General features: G+C 41.7%; 1 protein-coding gene across 4 annotated transcripts; it reads left to right on the top strand.

Moving 5' to 3' along the window:
* The first annotated feature begins 65 nt into the window (after nt 1-65).
* On the top strand, nt 66-21,788 carry yipf1 (Yip1 domain family, member 1). 4 transcript variants are annotated; one of them, XR_005477767.1, is made up of 11 exons: nt 66-137; nt 7,792-7,848; nt 9,797-9,963; nt 11,420-11,500; nt 12,480-12,567; nt 14,615-14,731; nt 14,914-15,080; nt 15,297-15,479; nt 16,776-16,878; nt 16,917-17,367; nt 21,121-21,788. XR_005477767.1 is itself a non-coding variant. In XM_039004444.1 (10 exons), exons 2-9 carry the CDS (start codon nt 7,812-7,814, stop codon nt 16,875-16,877), a joined length of 942 nt encoding a protein of 313 aa, XP_038860372.1. In that variant the 5' UTR covers nt 66-137; nt 7,792-7,811; the 3' UTR covers nt 16,878; nt 21,121-21,788. The 4 variants fall into 4 exon arrangements, 3 of the variants coding, with proteins under 3 accessions (XP_038860372.1, XP_038860373.1, XP_038860374.1); XM_039004444.1 differs by lacking the exon at nt 16,917-17,367; XM_039004445.1 differs by lacking the exon at nt 16,917-17,367 and having other exon boundaries at nt 98-155.
* The last annotated feature ends 708 nt before the right edge of the window (nt 21,789-22,496 follow it).

The following is a 22,496-nucleotide window of genomic DNA, read 5'->3' as shown; positions in this document are numbered from 1 at the left end:
TGCGCTGATTTTTTATGTACTGTTTCGAGATCAGATCATTTGACTATTATTTAGAAAAACGAAAATGTGACCGGAAAAGGGAGCTGAGTTTACCTTACGCATCTTCTTTTTTTTTTAACTTCCTAACTGCTGAGAGGGTAAAGTATATATTTATGGTAATTTGGTTATTTAATAGTTAGTGGAGTTATTATTCACAATGTAGCTAATGAAATGCAATGCCTTCCTTGTATTTGGCATAGCTGTGCATTAGGGAGTGAACGTTATGTATATTAAGGGTTACATGGAGAAGATCGGGCCTCTGAAATGAAAATGGATGGCCCTACACACACATTGTATAAAGAAAAGTTTCACTTTTGAATACCCTCAAACACCAAGTTATGCATAGGCTACCTAATTTCTAAATAGGCCATCATCACTGAGTAAGGTTACATGCACACAATAATGCTGTTATTGTTTATCGTCAGATAAATATAATAGTTCCATTGAAACGTTTACATGCATTGCAAGAACGATAACTATGTCTACAACTGACGGCACTCTGATAAATACAGACTTTCGCCAATCAAAATAAACGTTCTACCACAGTAGAAACATGTTATTTTTGCGAACCATATTTTCTTCTGAGTTCGGACATATAAAGTGTTTATGTGAAAACGACTTCTACTACGCATACATTCAGTTGTTCTGAACTCTTCACTAAAGAGGGGGCTTGTTCGGCTGTTGCACGTCTGCAGATCAAATCCACCGCTGCAACGCGGATGTTGTTGAATGAAGAAGGAGACTCGTTTAACTCGCTCTAATAACGACTCGTACTTCCCGAGGTTTTACAGTCTAGTTCTAGTCACGTCTTCATCACGATAACAGGTAGGTAGTCTTGCAATAGTACTATATTACCTCCCTTCCCTTGTTAGGTTTAAAGTCCACAACTTTAACAATCAATGTGTATTCCCGTTTCTAACATTGTTGTTACAATGTGTAACTGTGTTGTTGTATGTGTCGAACTGCTTTGCTTTATCTTGGCCAGGTCGCAATTGTAACTGAGAACTTGTTCTCAACTTGCCTACCTAATATCCAACTTTCCATTCTCCATATTTACAATGTACCCAATATCTCCAGCGTCGTGTTTAATTTTGTGTTTGTAGGTTTTGTGGTGATTTTGGAATGTCTTTTGCTTTTTCCTTTTACTTCTCAATACTCGGTGACTTTGTTTGAATGTCTTTTCCAAACATGAGAAAGGCTCGTGTTTCCCCTGAAGCACGTTGAGGCGTTGAGCGATTAGCAAGGATCATCATTTTTGGTAGCTCCTCTTTCCGGCTCTTCCCCTCACTGTTGGCTGTTCTGAAGGAATTCTTCAGATATCGATGGAATCGCTACATTTTTTCCATTGCTCTAATATGGCGATGCTCTAATGTCAACAAGTTTTCAAAAGTCTGTCCAACAAATTGTCTGGCATTATCTATAACCACCTGTAGGGGGTGCCCACCGCGTACAAAGATTTTAAACATCTTTGCAGACACCATACTTGAAGATATGTCAGATTTGACAACAGCTTCTGGGTAACAGGTGTAATGGTCACTTAAGGTAATTATGTATTCATTATGGATCGGTCCCACTAAGTCAATACCTAGTTTACTCCAGTGTCTTGGTGGTATTTCAAGTGGTTGGTCTTCGTGCAGTGGCTGGTTTAGCACAGATGCTGTACAATTTCTTATCGGTCTTTCAACATCAAAGTCCTGCTTCTTTGGTACTGTTTTGTAAAAACCACTCCTTGATGAGTTTTGTGTGCGATGTCAAACGCTTGCTTGATCTCTGTTTTTGGTAACACAATCTTGTGTCCTCTTAGAATACGTCCTATCATGTGTTGTCTATTGAGATCTGTTGTACGGCCATTGAGATCTGTTGTACGGCCATTGAGATCTGTTGTACGGCCATTGAGATCTGTTGTACGGCCGTTGAGATCTGTTGTACGGCCGTTGAGATCTGTTGTACGGCCGTTGAGATCTGTTGTACGGCCGTTGAGATCTGTTGTACGGCCATTGAGATCTGTTGTACGGCCGTTGAGATCTGTTGTACGGCCGTTGAGATCTGTTGTACGGCCGTTGAGATCTGTTGTACGGCCGTTGAGATCTGTTGTACGGCCGTTGAGATCTGTTGTACGGCCGTTGAGATCTGTTGTACGGCCGTTGAGATCTGTTGTACGGCCGTTGAGATCTGTTGTACGGCCGTTGAGATCTGTTGTACGGCCGTTGAGATCTGTTGTACGGCCGTTGAGATCTGTTGTACGGCCGTTGAGATCTGTTGTACGGCCGTTGAGATCTGTTGTACGGCCATTGAGATCTGTTGTATGGCCATTGATCCTCTGGAACTGAATTTGGCCATTTTTCCTTTCCACAGTTTGAATCAACTTTGTCAAGGTTTTATCCTGTTTTGTTGCTTCTTTCAGATCCTTGATTGTCAATGCAGGTAGGTCGCTAACTAAAAGCACTCTCTGCACATAATCATCAACGTAGCCATTTTCTTCAGTTTCAGGTAAGGGAAGTCGAGATAGGGAATCTGCAACGTTTGTTTTTCCCTCGATGTGCTCAATCTTGTGGTCGTCCGGTTGTAGTCTGAGTCCAAGTCTTTGAATTCTCGGACACAGCGTCGACTTCTCAGGAATAAAAATGTAGATCAGTGGTTTGGGATCAGTTTGTAGTACAAACTGGCCTCCATATAGAAAACTTATGTGTTCTATTGCCCACACGCACCCAAGAGCTTCTCACTCGATCTGAGAATATCTTGTGTCTCTAGAAGTCAGTGAACGATTTGCATAAGCAATTGGCTTGTTCTGTTTATTTTCTGTTGCTGTAGCAATATAGCTCCAAGTCCTACTGGGTTTGTGTCAATATTCACTACTGTTAAAAATGGTGCCGATAGAGATGGCAGCTTCACTTCTAGTCCTTAGGAAACTGTGCAGTATTTTTTTTTTTGATGTATTATTTCTTACATTGTTAGCCCAGAAAACCTTAAGTGTTATTACATACAGCCGGGAAGAACTATTGGATATCAGAGAGACGTCAACTTACCAGCACAACCAGCACTACGACCAGGAATACGACTTTCCCGAAGCGGATCCTTTGTCTGCACCTCCCAGGGCATTTGAACTGATTCCAGAGGCCGACCCAAAACAACGCCGTCGGAGGAGAGGGAGCCGGAGCGGTCTTTTAGTGATGCTTCGGATGCACGCACATCACCCACCGCTTCCCAGTATATTACTCACTAATGTCCAGTCCCTAGTTAACCAAGTTGACTAAATCAGGGCAAGAGTTGCTTTCCAAAGAGATATCCGGGATTGTAACATTCTCTGTTCCATGGAAACATGGCTAGCTTGGGACATGCTGTCAGAGTCCGTACAGCTAACGGGATTTTCAGTGCATCGTGCCGACAGGAATAAACATCTCTCCGGTTAGAAGAAGGTCGGGGGTGTATGTTTCATGATTAACGACTCATGGTGTAATTGTAACAACATACAGGAACTCAAGTCCTTTTGTTCACCTGACCTAGAATAAAATAAGCATTTCGCTTCACTGGCAATAACATCTGCTAACCAATACAATTTGATTTGATTTGAATGTTGTTAATCCACATAGCATAAAGTCCATGTCTTTCTGGTAGGCCTCAGGTGCGCTTGATAATCCGAAAGGAAATTTCTTGAATCTGTAGTATCCTCTATGTGTGATGAATGTTGTCAGGTTTCTTGATTCTGAGGCATCCAGTTTTGCAAACACTTTCGCTCCTTGCAATGCTTGCAGTAAACTGTCTACTGTGGGAACTTAGTGTCGTTCTCGTATGACAGCTTTGTTCTCATAAATCCGCACAAACTCTGACTTCTTTTGTCTTTTTTTGGAATGAGGAGAATCTTGGAAATCCATTCTGATCTTTGATTCACTTCTTGTATGATGTCATCATCTAACATCGAGTCCAGTTCTTGATTGACAGCTTCCAGCAGTGGATAAGGAACGCATCTCAGGCCTTGAGCCTCAGGGACTATTTGCTCATTCACCGTTCCTTTTGTGAATGTATCCATTGATGTGTCCAAGTCCTTGGAAAAAGGGGACTCATATTCCTGTGCTAGCTGCATGAATCTGCCTGGCGATTGCTCTACTGAACTTGACATTATCATTATCTCTCTTCAAGTCAAAACATATGCTTCTACGTTTCCTCTGAGCACCAAGATCTTGTATTTTGTTACACTTCTATTCCAAAGCTCTGCTCTCAAATAACCTACACATTGTAGTGGGGTAGTCTGGGCAGAAACATAGCACTTTTTCTTACTCTCTAAATTCCATTCCTGCAAACGTTCTCTTGAACAGGGCTTCTCCGGGGAAATTCCTTCCACTGCCTGTATCAAGGATCATTTTCAGCTATTGTCCATTGACTTTCATTGTTCTTTTCCTTCCTGATGGATTGAATAGACAAGCTGGTCTGAGTCTGCAGATTCAGGTTCATTCACAGCTCTAACTGGGTTGTCACTTTTAGCTTTGTCTCTATTTATTTTTGTCACCTTGATTTTGTTCTTTTCAATGGTCTTTCTTTTCTCTACGGACCACAATGGACTGTTTTCTCTACGGACCACAATGGACTGTTTTCTCTACGGACCACAATGGACTGTTTTCTCTACAGTTCAAGCATTTAGCTGTGTTGGAGCTTTTGCTTCCATTTCGTGCGTTGCTTCTCTGTGTATTAATATTTACACGTCCTCCAGTAAAATAAACATGACTGTCTTTAGCCTTGATGATCAGAAAGCACTTTTGGTTCTGTCTGTGCTGCTTCAAATATTCTACCAGTGGTGAGATCACCTAGCAGTGTTAAATTGCTCCAGGAAGAAGGATTATCTCAGTCTTTTGTACATCTTTCCACTAGCTGCTCCCTCAACACGTCTGACTCCAGAGCACCTCACATGACGTAGCCTCTTCTCGTAATGCGTTCACACAGCCATCGATAGTTTCTCTTAATGCATTCACACAGCCATCGATAGTTCCTCTTCTCGTAATGTATTCACACAGCCATCGATAGTTCCTCTTCTCGTAATGTATTCACACAGCCATCGATAGTTCCTCTTCTCGTAATGCATTCACACAGCCATCGATAGTTTCTCGTAATGTATTCACACAGCCATCGATAGTTCCTCTTCTCGTAATGCATTCACACAGCCATCGATAGTTTCTCGTAATGCATTCACACAGGCATCGATAGTTTCTCTTCTCTTAATGTATTCACACAGCCATCGATAGTTTCTCTTAATGCATTCACACAGCCATCGATAGTTTCTCTTAATGCATTCACACAGCCATCGATAGTTCCTCTTCTCTTAATGTATTCACACAGCCATCGATAGTTCCTCTTAATGTATTCACACAGCCATCGATAGTTCCTCTTCTCTTAATGTATTCACACAGCCATCGATAGTTCCTCTTCTCTTAATGCATTCACACAGCCATCGATAGTTCCACGTCTCTTAATGTATTCACACAGCCATCGATAGTTCCTCTTCTCTTAATGTATTCACACAGCCATCGATAGTTCCACGTCTCTTAATGCATTCACACAGCCATCGATAGTTCCTCTTCTCTTAATGCATTCACACAGCCATCGATAGTTCCTCTTCTCTTAATGTATTCACACAGCCATCAATAGTTCCTCTTCTCTTAATGTATTCACACAGCCATCGATAGTTCCACGTCTCTTAATGCATTCACACAGCCATCAATAGTTTCTCGTAATGCATTCACACAGGCATCGATAGTTTCTCTTCTCTTAATGTATTCACACAGCCATCGATAGTTTCTCGTAATGCATTCACACAGCCATCGATAGTTTCTCGTAATGCATTCACACAGGCATCGATAGTTCCTCTTCTCTTAATGCATTCACACAGCCATCAATAGTTCCTCTTCTCTTAATGCATTCACACAGCCATCGATAGTTCCTCTTCTCTTAATGCATTCACACAGCCATCAATAGTTCCTCTTCTCTTAATGCATTCACACAGCCATCAATAGTTCCTCTTCTCTTAATGCATTCACACAGCCATCGATAGTTCCTCTTCTCTTAATGCATTCACACAGCCATCAATAGTTCCTCTTCTCTTAATGCATTCACACAGCCATCAATAGTTCCTCTTCTCTTAATGCATTCACACAGCCATCGATAGTTCCTCTTCTCTTAATGTATTCACACAGCCATCAATAGTTCCTCTTCTCTTAATGTATTCACACAGCCATCAATAGTTCCTCTTCTCTTAATGCATTCACACAGCCATCAATAGTTCCACGTCTCTTAATGCATTCACACAGCCATCAATAGTTTCTCTTAATGCATTCACACAGCCATCAATAGTTTCTCTTAATGTATTCACACAGCCATCAATAGTTCCTCTTCTCTTAATGCATTCACACAGCCATCAATAGTTCCTCTTCTCTTAATGCATTCACACAGCCATCAATAGTTCCTCTTCTCTTAATGTATTCACACAGCCATCGATAGTTCCACGTCTCTTAATGCATTCACACAGCCATCAATAGTTTCTCTTAATGCATTCACACAGCCATCAATAGTTTCTCTTAATGCATTCACACAGCCATCAATAGTTCCTCTTCTCTTAATGCATTCACACAGCCATCGATAGTTTCTCTTAATGCATTCACACAGCCATCAATAGTTCCTCTTCTCTTAATGCATTCACACAGCCATCGATAGTTTCTCTTAATGTATTCACACAGGCATCGATAGTTCCTCTTCTCTTAATGCATTCACACAGCCATCGATAGTTCCTCTTCTCTTAATGCATTCACACAGCCATCGATAGTTCCTCTTCTCTTAATGCATTCACACAGCCATCAAGAGTTTCGTCTCGATCCTGTGTTCTTTGATCCTGTGTTCTTTGTTGTGACTTTCCAACCCCACATTTCTCAGCGGTGTAAAGTAGGCATCAAGCACGGCTACCGTCTGCAAATGTACCTTTTTCTCCCGGTTGAAATAGATTCCACTTTAAACAAGGTACACCTGTTAATTGAAATGCATTCCAGGTGACTACCTCATGAAGCTGGTTGAGAGTATTCCAAGAGTGTGTAAAGCTGTCATCAAGGCAAAGGGTGGCTACTTTGAAGAATCTAAAATATATTTTGATTTGTTAAACACATTTTTAGTTACTACATGATTTCATATGCGTTATTACATAGTTTTGATGTCTTCACTATTATTCTACAATGTAGAAAATATAAAGAAAACCCTGGAATGAGTAGCTGTCCAAACTGTTGACTGGTTGTGTGTGTGTGTGTGTGTGTGTGTGTGTGTGTGTGTGTGTGTGTGTGTGTGTGTGTGTGTGTGTGTGTGTGTGTGTGTGTGTGTGTAAATATATATATTTAAAACACAAAATATTACATGACCCTCCCCTGAACCAGATTAAAATATAACTAAACCCTTCCCTTGACTGAAATTGAAATAACGTGACCTTCCCCCCCAATTTCCTCCAGGTACCCGTTCTGTAAATGTTGATCCGCCCAGCAGTGCTGAGTTAGTTTTGTCATCTGCATTCAATCGTAGTGAACAAACAAAACGAGTAGTTACATTGACTGTATACTGTGAATGTTATTGTTAAACCTGTCAACCTCCTATCCTCTGAAAAAAGCTGCTGAGTGATGATCATTGAACAAGTTTGTCCACATTCCCTGTAACGATACAGTGCCAGCAGCGTAATGGATCTCTATGGAGAAGCATCTCTCTTGATACTTATCTTCTTTGTCTCCACAGACTCTTGATTAGTCTCCTACATGGCGGCTAACAGCGATTTCCTCTTAACATTTCAAGGTGAGTGTTTAATAGACTGTAATGCCATTCTGATACAGCATGACACCGCTGGTGCTCAGTCTTATAGACTGTATACATTATTATAATAATAATAATGCCATTCAGATCAGTGGAGGCTCCACTGAGGAGGAAGGGAAGGACCATCCTCTTTAGTGAATTTCATAAAAAGTGAAGCATTGAAAAAGTTATTAATTTTAGAATAAACTATACTAAATATATTCACGTCACCTAATAACTGATTAAAACACTGTGTTTTGCAATGAAGGTCTACAGTAGCCTCAACGGCACTCTGTAGGGTAGCACCATGGTGTAGCCGGAGGACAGCTAGTTTCCGTCCTCCTCTGGGTACATTGACTTCAATACAAAACCTAGGAGGCTCATGGTTCTCACCCCCTTCCATAGACTTACACAGTAATTGTGATAACTTCCAGAGGATGTCCTCCAACCTATCAGAGCTCTTGCAGCATGAACTGACATGTTGTCCACCCAATCAAAGGATAAACAAATGTATTTAGTACTGAAAGCATAAGCTACAGGTATCTAGCACTGCAGTGCATAAAATGTGGTGAGTAATTAACCAAAGAGAGAGAGAGACAATATTTGAATAGTTTTGAACAAGTTAATTTCTTCAAAAATCCTGATATTACCAGGTTGTGCCCACTAGATGGTGGTATTAGGCGGTTTTTTTCTGAATCAGAATCTCATAACCTTTCTCTTTACTGACATTCTGAATCAGAATCTCATAACCTTTCTCTTTACTGACATTCTGAATCAGAATCTCATAACCTTTCTCTTTACTAACATTCGGAATCAGAATCTTTGTCATGACCTTTCTCTTTACTAACATTCGGAATCAGAATCTTTGTCATGACCTTTCTCTTTACTAACATTCTGAATCAGAATCTTTGTCATGACCTTTCTCCTTACTAACATTCTGAATCAGAATCTTTGTCATAACCTTTCTCTTTACTAACATTCTGAATCAGAATCTTTGTCATGACCTTTCTCTTTACTAACATTCGGGAATCAGAATCTTTGTCATGACCTTTCTCCTTACTAACATTCTGAATCAGAATCTCATAACCTTTCTCTTTACTAACATTCTGAATCAGAATCTTTGTCATAACCTTCCTCTTTACTAACATTCTGAATCAGAATCTTTGTCATAGCCTTCCTCTTTACTAACATTCTGAATCAGAATCTCATAACCTTTCTCTTTACTAACATTCTGAATCAGAATCTCATAACCTTTCTCTTTACTAACATTCTGAATCAGAATCTCATAACCTTTCTCTTTACTAACATTCTGAATCAGAATCTTTGTCATAACCTTTCTCTTTACTAACATTCTGAATCAGAATCTTTGTCATAACCTTTCTCTTTACTAACATTCTGAATCAGAATCTTTGTCATAACCTTTCTCTTTACTAACATTCTGAATCAGAATCTTTGTCATAACCTTTCTCTTTACTAACATTCTGAATCAGAATCTTTGTCATAACCTTTCTCTTTACTAACATTCTGAATCAGAATCTTTGTCATAACCTTTCTCTTTACTAACATTCTGAATCAGAATCTTTGTCATAACCTTTCTCTTTACTAACATTCTGAATCAGAATCTTTGTCATAACCTTTCTCTTTACTAACATTCTGAATCAGAATCTTTGTCATAACCTTTCTCTTTACTAACATTCTGAATCAGAATCTTTGTCATAACCTTTCTCTTTACTAACATTCTGAATCAGAATCTCATAACCTTCCTCTTTACTGACATTCTGAATCAGAATCTCATAACCTTCCTCTTTACTAACATTCTGAATCAGAATCTTTGTCATGACCTTTCTCTTTACTAACATTCTGAATCAGAATCTTTGTCATAACCTTTCTCTTTACTAACATTCTGAATCAGAATCTCATAACCTTTCTCTTTACTAACATTCTGAAACAGAATTTGACAGTTCTGAGAGCCATTTGGGAGGGAACGGAGATGCGACTACCATCAGTATCGAGGACACAGGGGCAGGAAGTCACAAACCTCAGAAACAGAGGAGATCTGCACCGGTGACATCCTTCGAAGAGGACAATGACCCATTGGCCAATGACGACAAGACTGAGGTCAGAAAAATTCATACACTATATGACCAAAAGTATGTGGACACCTATTGGTCGAACATCTCATTCCAAAATCATGGTCATTAATATGGTGTTGGTCCCCCCTTTGCTACTATAACAGCCTCCACTCTTCTGGGAAGGCTTTCCACTAGATGTTGGAACATTGCTGCTATAACAGCCTCCACTCTTCTGGGAAGGCTTTCCACTAGATGTTGGAACATTGCTACGGAGACTTGCTTCCATTCAGCCACGAGCGTTTGTAAGGTCGGGCACTGATGTTGGGCGTTTGCGAGCCAGGCCTAGTCGGTGTTCCAATTCTTCCAAAAGGTTTTCGATGGGGTTGAGGTCAGGGCTTTGTGCAGGCCAGTCAAGTAGTTCTACACTGATCTCGACAAATCATTTCTGTATGGAACTCGTTTGTGCACGGGGCCATTGTCATGCTGAAACAGGAAAGGGTCATCCCCAAACTGTTGCCACAAAGTTGGAAGCACAGAATCCTCTAGAATGTCATTGTATGCTGTAGCGTTGAGATTTCTCTTCACTGGAACTAAGGGGCCCGATCCATGAAAAACAGCTCCAGACCATTATTCCTCCTCCACCAAACTTTACAGTTGGCACTATGCATTGGGGCAGGTAGCGTTCTCCTGGCATCCTCCAAACCCAGATTTGTCTTGTTGGACTGCCAGATGGTGAAGTGTGATTCATCACTCCAGAGAACGCGTTTCCACTGCTCCAGAGTCCAATGGCGGTGAGCTGTACACCACTCCAGCCGACGCTTGGTATTGCGCATGGTGATCTGAGGCTGGTGTGCGGCTGCTCGGCCATAGCTCCCTACGAACAGTTGTTGTGCTGACGTTGCTTCCAGAGGCAGTTTGGAACTCCGTAGTGAATGTTGCAACCGAGGACAGACCATTTTTATGCGCTTCAGCGCTCTAAGGTCCTGTTCTGTGACCTTGTGTGGTCTACCACTTTGCAGCTGAGCCGTTGTTGCTCCTAGACATTTCCACTTCACAATAACAGCCCTTACAGTTGACCCGGGGCAGCTCTAGCAGGGCAGAAATGTGATGAACTGACTTGTTGGAAAGGTGGCATCCTATGACGGTGCCACGTTGAAAGTCACTAAGCTCTTAAGTAAGGGCATTCTACTGCCAATGTTTGTCTATGGAGATTGCATGGCTTTGTGCTCGATTTTATACACCTGTCAGCGGGTGTGGCTGAAAGGGGTGTCCATATACTTTTGTATATATAGTGTAGTTTAGCACATTATAACGTAACATTGACAACGTATAGGCTGTAATCGGTAAGCACTTAGTTACAGCCCAGATGTTGTCAATGTTTGGTTCAGAAAATAAAAGCCCATTTAATGTCTCTGATAATGAATCTGATTCTGTGATTGTGGTGTTTTGTTACTGGATGTGAGTTACATTGTTTTAAAATACATGTTTCTTTTTTCCTTCAGCTGTTGTCTGGGCAGAAGAGAAGTGCTCCTTTCTGGACCTTTGAATATTATCAGAGGTTCTTTGACGTAGAGACACACCAGGTACTTCAACTGACTTCATCTGTTCACCTGAATTGAATCGGCCAAACAAATAGGCCTTTTTTGAAAACATAATATTTATTTTTGTAATGACATTTGCAATGAGTATTTAAGAATGAATTAAATTCACATTGGATCAGGACCGGATTTTTTATTTGTGGGGGAAAACAGCCGGTTTGTGTAGAAAGAATTGCAGTTTTATAATGCTATTCTACACATTTTGTCATGAGGCGAAGAGAAAATGTTGCAGTTTAAAAGCACATTTCCTGCAATTCTACACTTGTTGGCATGGGCCAGAGAGAGAGATTCGCTGTTTTATAGCTCGTCTCATGCTATTGTTGACATTTTGCATTGAGGCTGAGAGATTTAAAACAAAACAACAAAAATACATATTTTTTATTTTTTTAATTTTTTTAATAATAATAATAATTTTCTTAGCATATGTGTAGAATTGCAGGACAACTATCTAGGCCCCCTAGATATATGCTATCTAGGCCCCCCACCACGACCTCCAGGTGACCCATAACCCCAAAAAGCAGAACAAAAAGTTGGGGGCCCCGTACCCTGTGTGCCCTTTCGGTAATCCATCCCTGCATAAGATAGGCGTCCTTCTTGGATATGTAATCATGTATTTATTATATTTGTGTTGTAACGACTGTGGTTTGTAACGACCGTGGTTTGTAACGCCCGTGTTTGTAACGCCCGTGGTTGTAACGACCGTGGTTGTAACGCCCGTGGTTGTAACGACCGTGGTTGTAACGACCGTGTTTGTAACGACCGTGGTTGTAACGACCGTGGTTGTAACGCCCGTGGTTGTAACGCCCGTGTTTGTAACGCCCGTGGTTGTAACGCCCGTGGTTGTAACGACCGTGGTTGTAACGCCCGTGGTTGTAACGACCGTGGTTGTAACGACCGTGGTTGTAACGACCGTGGTTGTAACGACCGTGGTTGTAACGACTGTGGTGTAACGTGTTTCCTTTAGGTGAGAGAGAGAATCCTGGGTTCGTTATTGCCATGGCCAGGGAAGAACTTTGTCCATCTCTACATCCGCAACAACCCTGATCTTTATGGTGAGCATGCGTCCTTCCTACTAGTCCTGAGGTGTTGTTACCTTAATGTTTTCCGTTAGCGCCAGCTGTCGGCTAATCAGACACTTCTTATTTTCAGCCGTCTACTTTTTCCACTTCAACTAGGTTACTTTTAATTAAAAGTATTTTTTAATTGGTTAGTCCGTCGATCCCACTCTCGCTACAATGAACGATATGCATCTTCTACCAATCTATCGATAGGACAGGCGCCTCTCAGTCACAAAGCGAGCGACGACATGGTTACGTAGCCTGCGGTCTGTCCCACCTCCCGGGTACAATTTGTGTGTGTTGTGGTTGGTTGCAGTTGAATTTCTTTCCACAGAGGAGAGAGAGAGAGCATGATGGACGTCCCATATGGTAACGATGATACTAAAAATCCACGACTTAATTAAGGTTTTCTGACACATTCATTTCTTTTCTTTTGCGTGTTTCACATAGCCAGCCACGTGGCGTCGTGGCGCCAGGTAGGAGTCGTGGCGCCAAGTAGGCTATTTACTGTGTGTTGATTTGCAACTGAACAGCCAGTGTTGACTAGTGTATAAAAGGTGTCGAACTGACTGAATAAAGTTGTTGTCATATAGTGCCTTCGGAAAGTATTCAGACCCCTTGACTTTTTACACATTTTGTTACGTTACAGCCTTATTCTAGAATGGATTAAATTGTTTTTTCCCCCTCATCAATCTACACACAATACCCCATAATGACTAAACATTTTTGCAAATATATGAAAAATAAAAAAACGGAAATATCACATTTACATAAGTATTCAGACCTTTTACCCAGTACTTTGTTGAAGCACCTTTGGCAGCGATTACAGCATCAAGTCTTCTTGGGTATGATGCTATAAGCTTGGCAAACCTGTATTTGGGGAGTTTCTCCCATTCTTCTCTGCAGATCCTCTCAAGCTCTGTCAGGTTGGACGGGGAGTGTCGCTGCACAGCTATTTTCAGGTCTCTCCACAAACTAAAACATTCTTGGCGACTTTTCTCGACTAAAACTTTCTTAGTTAGATGTCAAATTGCGCGACTAAAACATTCTTGGCAAAAACGTTCATTAGTAACAGATTTCTTGAGTGATCTTAGATTCATTCTGGGGGTTTAGAGGAAGTTAAATAGACGACATGGGGGACAAACATCATTCCAGTTGTGTTTGAAAACTCTACAATCACATGTGCTCTACAAAAACACGCTAAATAACAGCCTCTTGCTAGGGGCTCACTGGAATTAAAGGGGAACTACACCCAAAAACCAACAAGTGGTCCTAATGGGGTTTATAAGCATTGTTGTGGACTTAGAACATCCAATTATGTTGTTTTTCTATTAAAAAAGTGTTTTTTTTTTGTTTGTTTTTAAGAGCGAAAACCTGAACAAACTGTGTATAAACGGAAACCTTGGAAAAACCAATCCTGTAATTTATTTTTCAAGATAATTTAGGATATTTACTTCATTTTTCTGTTTTAATAAAATACATAATTTGAAGAGAAAACATAATTGTGGCAATTAATATCTTGCAGGGGAAACTATAAATGAGACTTTAATCTCAAGAGAAGACGAGATAAATGTTAAAAAAGGGTTAAATAGTTTTGATCGTATTGACCGAGACCGAGACCAAACAGCAACACCCTGGACTCATACATTTTCACTAAAGTCTTTCTAGACAATACCACAACACATTTTTTTCAATGTGAGAACTCGATAAATTATTCAATCATTTCGCTGTGTGTTTCAGATGGAATTAAGGCATGAAAATGTACCGGAGGCCACCAAAATAGAGCTCCTTCTGCAAAACATTTTGAACGCAGAGGGGCTAGCTACTTTTTATATTTGGCTGGCTACTCTATGTACTTGTGGATAACACTGAGTATATAATGGCACCTGTGTCTTGATGAGGGTATTCAACAAGTGGCAGAATAAAATTCAACCCCAACAAGTGGATTCAGGGACGTGGAAGCAGCATTTGAAACTGGCCCGTGATGCACAGTCAAATACTACAGATTACTGATACCGTCCGTCAATCTCTGTGCCCCCAGGTCCCTTCTGGATATGTGCTACTCTGGTTTTTGTCATCGCCATCTGTGGAAACATCTCTGACTTCCTGGTTCACCTGGGGCAACCGCAGTATAAATATGTCCCAGAGTTCCGGAAAGGTGAGTCTGTCATATTAAGTTTTTCGAGGGTAAAACAAAACACAGGATCAAACTGACTCCTCCACTTTCCCAAGACTCAGTCAAATAGATACTGAACACAACAACAAAAAAAGTCCCGTAAATGTTTTAGAAAAGAATGTGATTGTTGCTACTGTTTCCTCTGCGTGTTTTTTATTTCCCAGTGACCATTGCGGCCACGGCGATCTACAGCTATGCGTGGCTGGTTCCCCTGGCCCTGTGGGGTCTGCTGGTCTGGAGAAACTCCAAGGTTATGAACACAGTTTCTTACTCATTCCTGGAGATGGTGTGTGTCTACGGATACTCCCTGGCCGTCTACATACCTGCTGTGGTAAAACATGACAGATTACACTGTTTTATGTCTGATTATGTGGCATTGTTTATATTTTATTAGCTTTGATATTGTCACATTTACTTTGTTGGAATGCTAATGTTGAGGATATATTTATTCCTTTCTTTTTTTAATGATGTTGTTGTTGACAGGTGTTGTTGTTGACAGGTGTTGTTGTTGACAGGTGTTGTTGTTGACAGGTGTTGTTGTTGACAGGTGTTGTGGATCATCCCGCACGAGGCCGTCAGGTGGTTTTCCATTGTTGTGGCTCTCTGTCTCTCTGGTTCCGTCCTGGTGTTGACCTTCTGGCCCGCCGTCCGTGACGACCGGCCCCGGGTTGTCATAGCGATCATGACGGCCATCGTGGCGCTCCACATCCTCTTGGCGTTCGGTTGTAAGGTAACTATTCCCGGGAAAAACACACCTGGGTGGTGTTCATTAGGGCACAGCGTAGCAAAACGTTTCTAAACGTTGTGCACCGTGGAAAACCCAAAAATGAGTGTTTATTATTGGGCAAGTGCAGACCGTTTTTTTCGTGCCTAGTGAACACGACACCAGCCTTACGGAGTTGGGTTGTTCCTGGTCATGTAACACAATGTCCTGATTTAACAATCGCCGACTGACCCAGTTTAGATGACCTCACCTGGCTGCGCTCTGTAGCACCAATGGTTGCATCTCCAACATGGGACCCACACAATGACTTGATGAGCTCAGTTACCTCCTCACTATTCTACTGGAGCCCTTGTAGCGTGGCAACCGCCTGAGCGCTACACCGAAGACCACGGTATCTTTGGCTACACTCCCTCGTGACGGACACTTTTGGAGGGTCCCTCTTGACAGCGCATGAGAAAGAGATTAAAGGAGTCAAGTTAGTTAGTTTACCTGAGGGAGGGAGAGAGGGAGAGAGGGAGAGAGGGAGAGAGGGAGGGAGAGAGGGAGAGAGGGAGAGAGGGAAGGAAGGGGGAGAGAGAGGAGGGTACAACAGCTCTATTTTTTCCATGTTACTTGTCCGCATTCACCTTTTATGTAGCCATGGCTTTTGCCGGGTAGGAGCAAGAGACATTCAACTTTGTTGAGACCGTTGTCGTGGTAACCTGACCGCTGCATATGGGAGTATTGTGTGTAGGATAATCCATTTTAGAATAAGGCTGTAACGTAACAAAATGTGGAAAAAGTGAAGGGGTCTGAATACTTTCCGAAGGCACTGTATGTAAAGTTTCCTACCGTATGTAATTAATTTGTGGATGTCCATTATCCATTTTGTATGGTATGTTAAGAATTGCTTAAAATGAGGGACAGACGTAAATTATAATCTTCAGAAATTACGCAAAAGGCACTGATTTCGTGGAACGACCCGTCTACTCACAGAGAGAGATTGAGTGTCAGAAGGGCTTAATAAAAAAAAGACGGACAGGAAATGAGGTTCATCAGAAATGGCACCCTATTCCCTATATAGTGCACTACTTTAGACCAGAGTCCTATGGAACCCTATTCCCTATATAGTGCACTACTTTTGACCAGAGCCCCTGTTCCTCTTTAGCTTGTTGCTCTCGGATGTCTCCCAAATGGCACCCTATTCCCTATGGGGGTCCTGGTCAAAAGTAGTGCACTATAAAGGGAATGGGGGGGGGGTGTCATTTGGGGCATAACCCCGATGTTCTCTCAGAATAAATGATTGTGTTTATTTTCATCCAGGCTTACTTCTTCAGTACGTTGGAGGCTGTGGTGGAACCAAGTCATAATGGAACCAAGTCATCTCCAACCACCGGGATGCACAGAACTAATACAATGTCCTGAGGTAAATGGTGGACCATGGAAGTAATACAATGTCCTGAGGTAAATGGTGGACCATGGAAGTAATACAATGTCCTGAGGTAAATGGTGGACCATGGAAGTAATACAATGTCCTGAGGTAAATGGTGGACCATGGAAGTAATACAATGTCCTGAGGTAAATGGTGGACCATGGAAGTAATACAATGTCCTGAGGTAAATGGTGGACCATGGAAGTAATACAATGTCCTGAGGTAAATGGTGGACCATGGAAGTAATACAATGTCCTGAGGTAAATGGTGGACCATGGAAGTAATACAATGTCCTGAGGTAAATGGTGGGCCATGGAAGTAATACAATGTCCTGAGGTAAATGGTGGGCCATGGAAGTAATACAATGTCCTGAGGTAAATGGTGGGCCATGGAAGTAATACAATGTCCTGAGGTAAATGGTGGGCCATGGAACCAAGTCATCTCCAACCACCGAGATGCACAGAACTAATACAATGTCCTGAGGTAAATGGTGGAACTAAAGATATTTGAGTTGTAGACATTCATACCTCCGCTGGTGGTCTTATATATAGCCACTCGTGTAACTAAATATATTAATAACATGTTAGTGGCTCCTTCACCGCAGCCAACGTGAGTAAAACATATACCATTTACGAGATGCTTTTGTTCAAAGCGACTTAGCCATGTGCGCATACATTGAACTAACCTGAAATTAGTGCTGAGCGATTAACCAACATGTCTTTTGGGGGGGGGGGGGGGGGTTATTAAAACACTAATTGACCGACTCAAGTTCGATTACTTTAATTCCATTTAGTTAATCCATTTAGTCCATTTAGTAAATCATTCATGAGAGAAATCGGACAAGTCAAGAACTATGTGGGGCTGAATGGAGTTGTGGTTTTCATATACTGTGAAAATATCTACTTTAAAATAATTTGACTAGTTCTTTAGTCAGACAGCTCTGCAGCATCCTAGCTAAATAGGATGACTACAGTACAGTCTGGGGAACATAACATTAGATGGTCTGACTGATACTGTCTGATCAGAGGTGATGACTACAGACAGTACAGTCTGGGGAACATAACATTAGATGGTCTGACTGATACTGTCTGATCAGAGGTGATGACTACAGTACAGTCTGGGGAACATAACATTAGATGGTCTGACTGATACTGTCTGATCAGAGGTGATGACTACAGACAGTACAGTCTGGGGAACATGACATTAGATGGTCTGACTGATACTGTCTGATCAGAGGTGATGACTACAGACAGTACAGTCTGGGGAACATAACATTAGATGGTCTGACTGATACTGTCTGATCAGAGGTGATGACTACAGACAGTACAGTCTGGGGAACATAACATTAGATGGTCTGACTGATACTGTCTGATCAGAGGTGATGACTACAGACAGTACAGTCTGGGGAACATAACATTAGATGGTCTGACTGATCAGAGGTGATGACTACAGTACAGTCTGGGGAACATGACATTAGATGGTCTGACTGATACTGTCTGATCAGAGGTGATGACTACAGTACAGTCTGGGGAACATAACATTAGATGGTCTGACTGATACTGTCTGATCAGAGGTGATGACTACAGTACAGTCTGGGGAACATAACATTAGATGGTCTGACTGATACTGTCTGATCAGAGGTGATGACTACAGTACAGTCTGGGGAACATAACATTAGATGGTCTGACTGATCAGAGGTGATGACTACAGTACAGTCTGGGGAACATAACATTAGATGGTCTGACTGATACTGACTGATCAGAGGTGATGACTATAGTACAGTCTGGGGAACATAACATTAGATGGTCTGACTGATACTGACTGATCAGAGGTGATGACTACAGACAGTACAGTCTGGGGAACATAACATTAGATGGTCTGACTGATACTGTCTGATCAGAGGTGATGACTACAGTACAGTCTGGGGAACATAACATTAGATGGTCTGACTGATACTGTCTGATCAGAGGTGATGACTACAGACAGTACAGTCTGGGGAACATAACATTAGATGGTCTGACTGATACTGTCTGATCAGAGGTGATGACTACAGACAGTACAGTCTGGGGAACATGACATTAGATGGTCTGACTGATACTGTCTGATCAGAGGTGATGACTACAGTACAGTCTGGGGAACATAACATTAGATGGTCTGACTGATACTGTCTGATCAGAGGTGATGACTACAGTACAGTCTGGGGAACATAACATTAGATGGTCTGACTGATACTGTCTGATCAGAGGTGATGACTACAGTACAGTCTGGGGAACATAACATTAGATGGTCTGACTGATACTGTCTGATCAGAGGTGATGACTACAGACAGTACAGTCTGGGGAACATAACATTAGATGGTCTGACTGATACTGTCTGATCAGAGGTGATGACTACAGACAGTACAGTCTGGGGAACATAACATTAGATGGTCTGACTGATACTGTCTGATCAGAGGTGATGACTACAGACAGTACAGTCTGGGGAACATAACATTAGATGGTCTGACTGATACTGTCTGATCAGAGGTGATGACTATAGTACAGTCTGGGGAACATAACATTAGATGGTCTGACTGATACTGTCTGATCAGAGGTGATGACTACAGTACAGTCTGGGGAACATAACATTAGATGGTCTGACTGATACTGTCTGATCAGAGGTGATAACTATAGTACAGTCTTGGGAACATAACATTAGATGGTCTGACTGATACTGTCTGATCAGAGGTGATGACTACAGTACAGTCTGGGGAACATAACATTAGATGGTCTGTCTGATACTGTCTGATCAGAGGTGATGACTACAGTACAGTACAGTCTGGGGAACATGACATTAGATGGTCTGACTGATACTGTCTGATCAGAGGTGATGACTACAGACAGTACAGTCTGGGGAACATGACATTAGATGGTCTGACTGATACTGTCTGATCAGAGGTGATGACTACAGACAGTACAGTCTGGGGAACATAACATTAGATGGTCTGACTGATACTGTCTGATCAGAGGTGATGACTACAGACAGTACAGTCTGGGGAACATGACATTAGATGGTCTGTCTGATACTGTCTGATCAGAGGTGATGACTACAGTACAGTCTGGGGAACATGACATTAGATGGTCTGACTGATACTGTCTGATCAGAGGTGATGACTACAGACAGTACAGTCTGGGGAACATAACATTAGATGGTCTGACTGATACTGTCTGATCAGAGGTGATGACTACAGACAGTACAGTCTGGGGAACATAACATTAGATGGTCTGACTGATACTGTCTGATCAGAGGTGATGACTACAGTACAGTCTGGGGAACATAACATTAGATGGTCTGACTGATACTGTCTGATCAGAGGTGATGACTACAGACAGTACAGTCTGGGGAACATAACATTAGATGGTCTGACTGATACTGTCTGATCAGAGGTGATGACTACAGACAGTACAGTCTGGGGAACATAACATTAGATGGTCTGACTGATACTGTCTGATCAGAGGTGATGACTACAGTACAGTCTGGGGAACATAACATTAGATGGTCTGACTGATACTGTCTGATCAGAGGTGATGACTACAGTACAGTCTGGGGAACATACCTTTGAGGATTTAAAAATAATAAAGTCATCAAATAAAATAAGTAATATCCACAACTGAAATATATAAATATTTCATGGTAATTTCCTATGTTTCTATTGATGTCTACCCAATGTGGAACTGACAGAGACAATGGAATATTTTTCATGTTTTGGCAATTGAATGTTCATTATTTTTGGCTTTGGAATTTGCGTTAAAAAGCTCTCAAATAATTTGAACGTTATTATTTCATAATACATTTCATGTTTTCTTTTTTTAATCATCGAAATCAAAAACCGTGATACATTTTTTCATCATCGAACCGAAACTGAACCTACCTCAAAAAGCACTAATCGCTCAGCACTTCCTGTAATACACACATGTGAAAAAACTTGTGAATGTATCATGTGGTTTTCCATGCCACTGTACATCCTGTTGGAGGTGTCATGTTTAGGTAAGGTTTTAGCGGGGGACATTTTATGTTTTTTACTCATTGTCTACAAATGTGTGAGTTAGCAGAAAAACATTTCTTATTTATTTACCACCTGTTTTGCCCAACATCATCTGCCATCAGACTTCCTGTCCTGGAAATGATTTCTCCTTCCCACAGGGAACAAGTGAACAATTATTTTTTAATTGCAACGTCTCCTGTTACCTTTATTAGGTAGGATCAAGTTGCCGTGGCGATGGTGTCGTGGTGTCGTCTTGGTTACCGACCTGCTGCACCGACCTTGCCCGGGTGGTTCTTCCTGTTAAAGCCCTTAAAGACACAGTAATGTGTTACAGCACGACACACACACACACACACACACACCTGGATTGTATTCATTTGGTACCAAACGGAAGAAAATGGACTGAAACAATAATAAATGCATATTTTGCGTTTTCCGTTGCAAAGGGTTTTAAAATGTTTTTCATGTGTATGTACTAATGAATACGACCCTGGTTCGAAGACCTGGGTTATTTACCAAATGGCACCCTATTCCCTATGTAGTGCACTGCTTTTGACCAGGACCCCTATAATGTAGGGTGATATTTGGAACACCCCCGCCCCCCCGCGCTGACTTCTGGAAACGGACACTGGTGGTGGCCACATGATGTTATTTGTAATGGGATGGTGTCTACACTCTCTGCCTTAACTATATAGAACTATAACTAAACATGAGGTGTGTTACTGGGTAGATCCCTTCCTTCCTGTTTACCTAGTCATAGTTTTACTGTTATATATATATATATATATATATACACATACAACTTGATATTGATAAGACACTGTTCACAAAAAAATGTCATTTGAAAGACGCTTCTTTTGTATTAAAATGTTTTCCATTGTTACCGAGTCATTACTATCGCATATACTAAATGTACAGAAAACAGCTGCAAGAGGTCCAGAAACTGCCAGTCCTCTGTCTTCGTTATACACTGCCAGAGGTCCAGAAACTGCCAGTCCTCTGTCTTCGTTATACACTGCTAGAGGTCCAGAAACTGCCAGTCCTCTGTCTTCGTTATACACTGCTAGAGGTTCAGAAACTGCCAGTCCTCTGTCTTCGTTATACACTGCTAGAGGTCCAGAAACTGCCAGTCCTCTGGCTTCTTTATACACTGCTAGAGGTCCAGAAACTGCCAGTCCTCTGTCTTCGTTATACACTGCTAGAGGTCCAGAAACTGCCAGTCCTCTGTCTTCGTTATACACTGCTATAGGTCCAGAAACTGCCAGTCCTCTGTCTTCGTTATACACTGCCAGAGGTCCAGAAACTGCCAGTCCTCTGTCTTCGTTATACACTGCTAGAGGTCCAGAAACTGCCAGTCCTCTGTCTTCGTTATACACTGCCAGAGGTCCAGAAACTGCCAGTCCTCTGTCTTCGTTATACACTGCTAGAGGTCCAGAAACTGACAGTCCTCTGTCTTCGTTATACACTGCTATAGGTCCAGAAACTGCCAGTCCTCTGTCTTCGTTATACACTGCCAGAGGTCCAGAAACTGCCAGTCCTCTGTCTTCGTTATACACTGCTAGAGGTCCAGAAACTGCCAGTCCTCTGT

This window comes from Salvelinus namaycush, chromosome 11 (assembly GCF_016432855.1).
Source record: "Salvelinus namaycush isolate Seneca chromosome 11, SaNama_1.0, whole genome shotgun sequence".
NCBI classification, from domain to species: domain Eukaryota; kingdom Metazoa; phylum Chordata; class Actinopteri; order Salmoniformes; family Salmonidae; genus Salvelinus; species Salvelinus namaycush.
The sequence above is the reverse complement of the archived record's forward strand: the minus strand, read 5'-3'. Positions and strand labels throughout refer to the sequence as shown.

Bases quoted from the DNA above. Each gene is read 5' to 3' on its own strand.
- yipf1 (XM_039004444.1), top strand. From the start codon at position 7,812: ATGGCGGCTAACAGCGATTTCCTCTTAACATTTCAAG. The intron at 9,964-11,419 runs GTCAGAAAAATT...TTTTTCCTTCAG, and splicing joins CCAATGACGACAAGACTGAG to CTGTTGTCTGGGCAGAAGAG. The intron at 15,480-16,775 runs GTAACTATTCCC...ATTTTCATCCAG, and splicing joins TCTTGGCGTTCGGTTGTAAG to GCTTACTTCTTCAGTACGTT.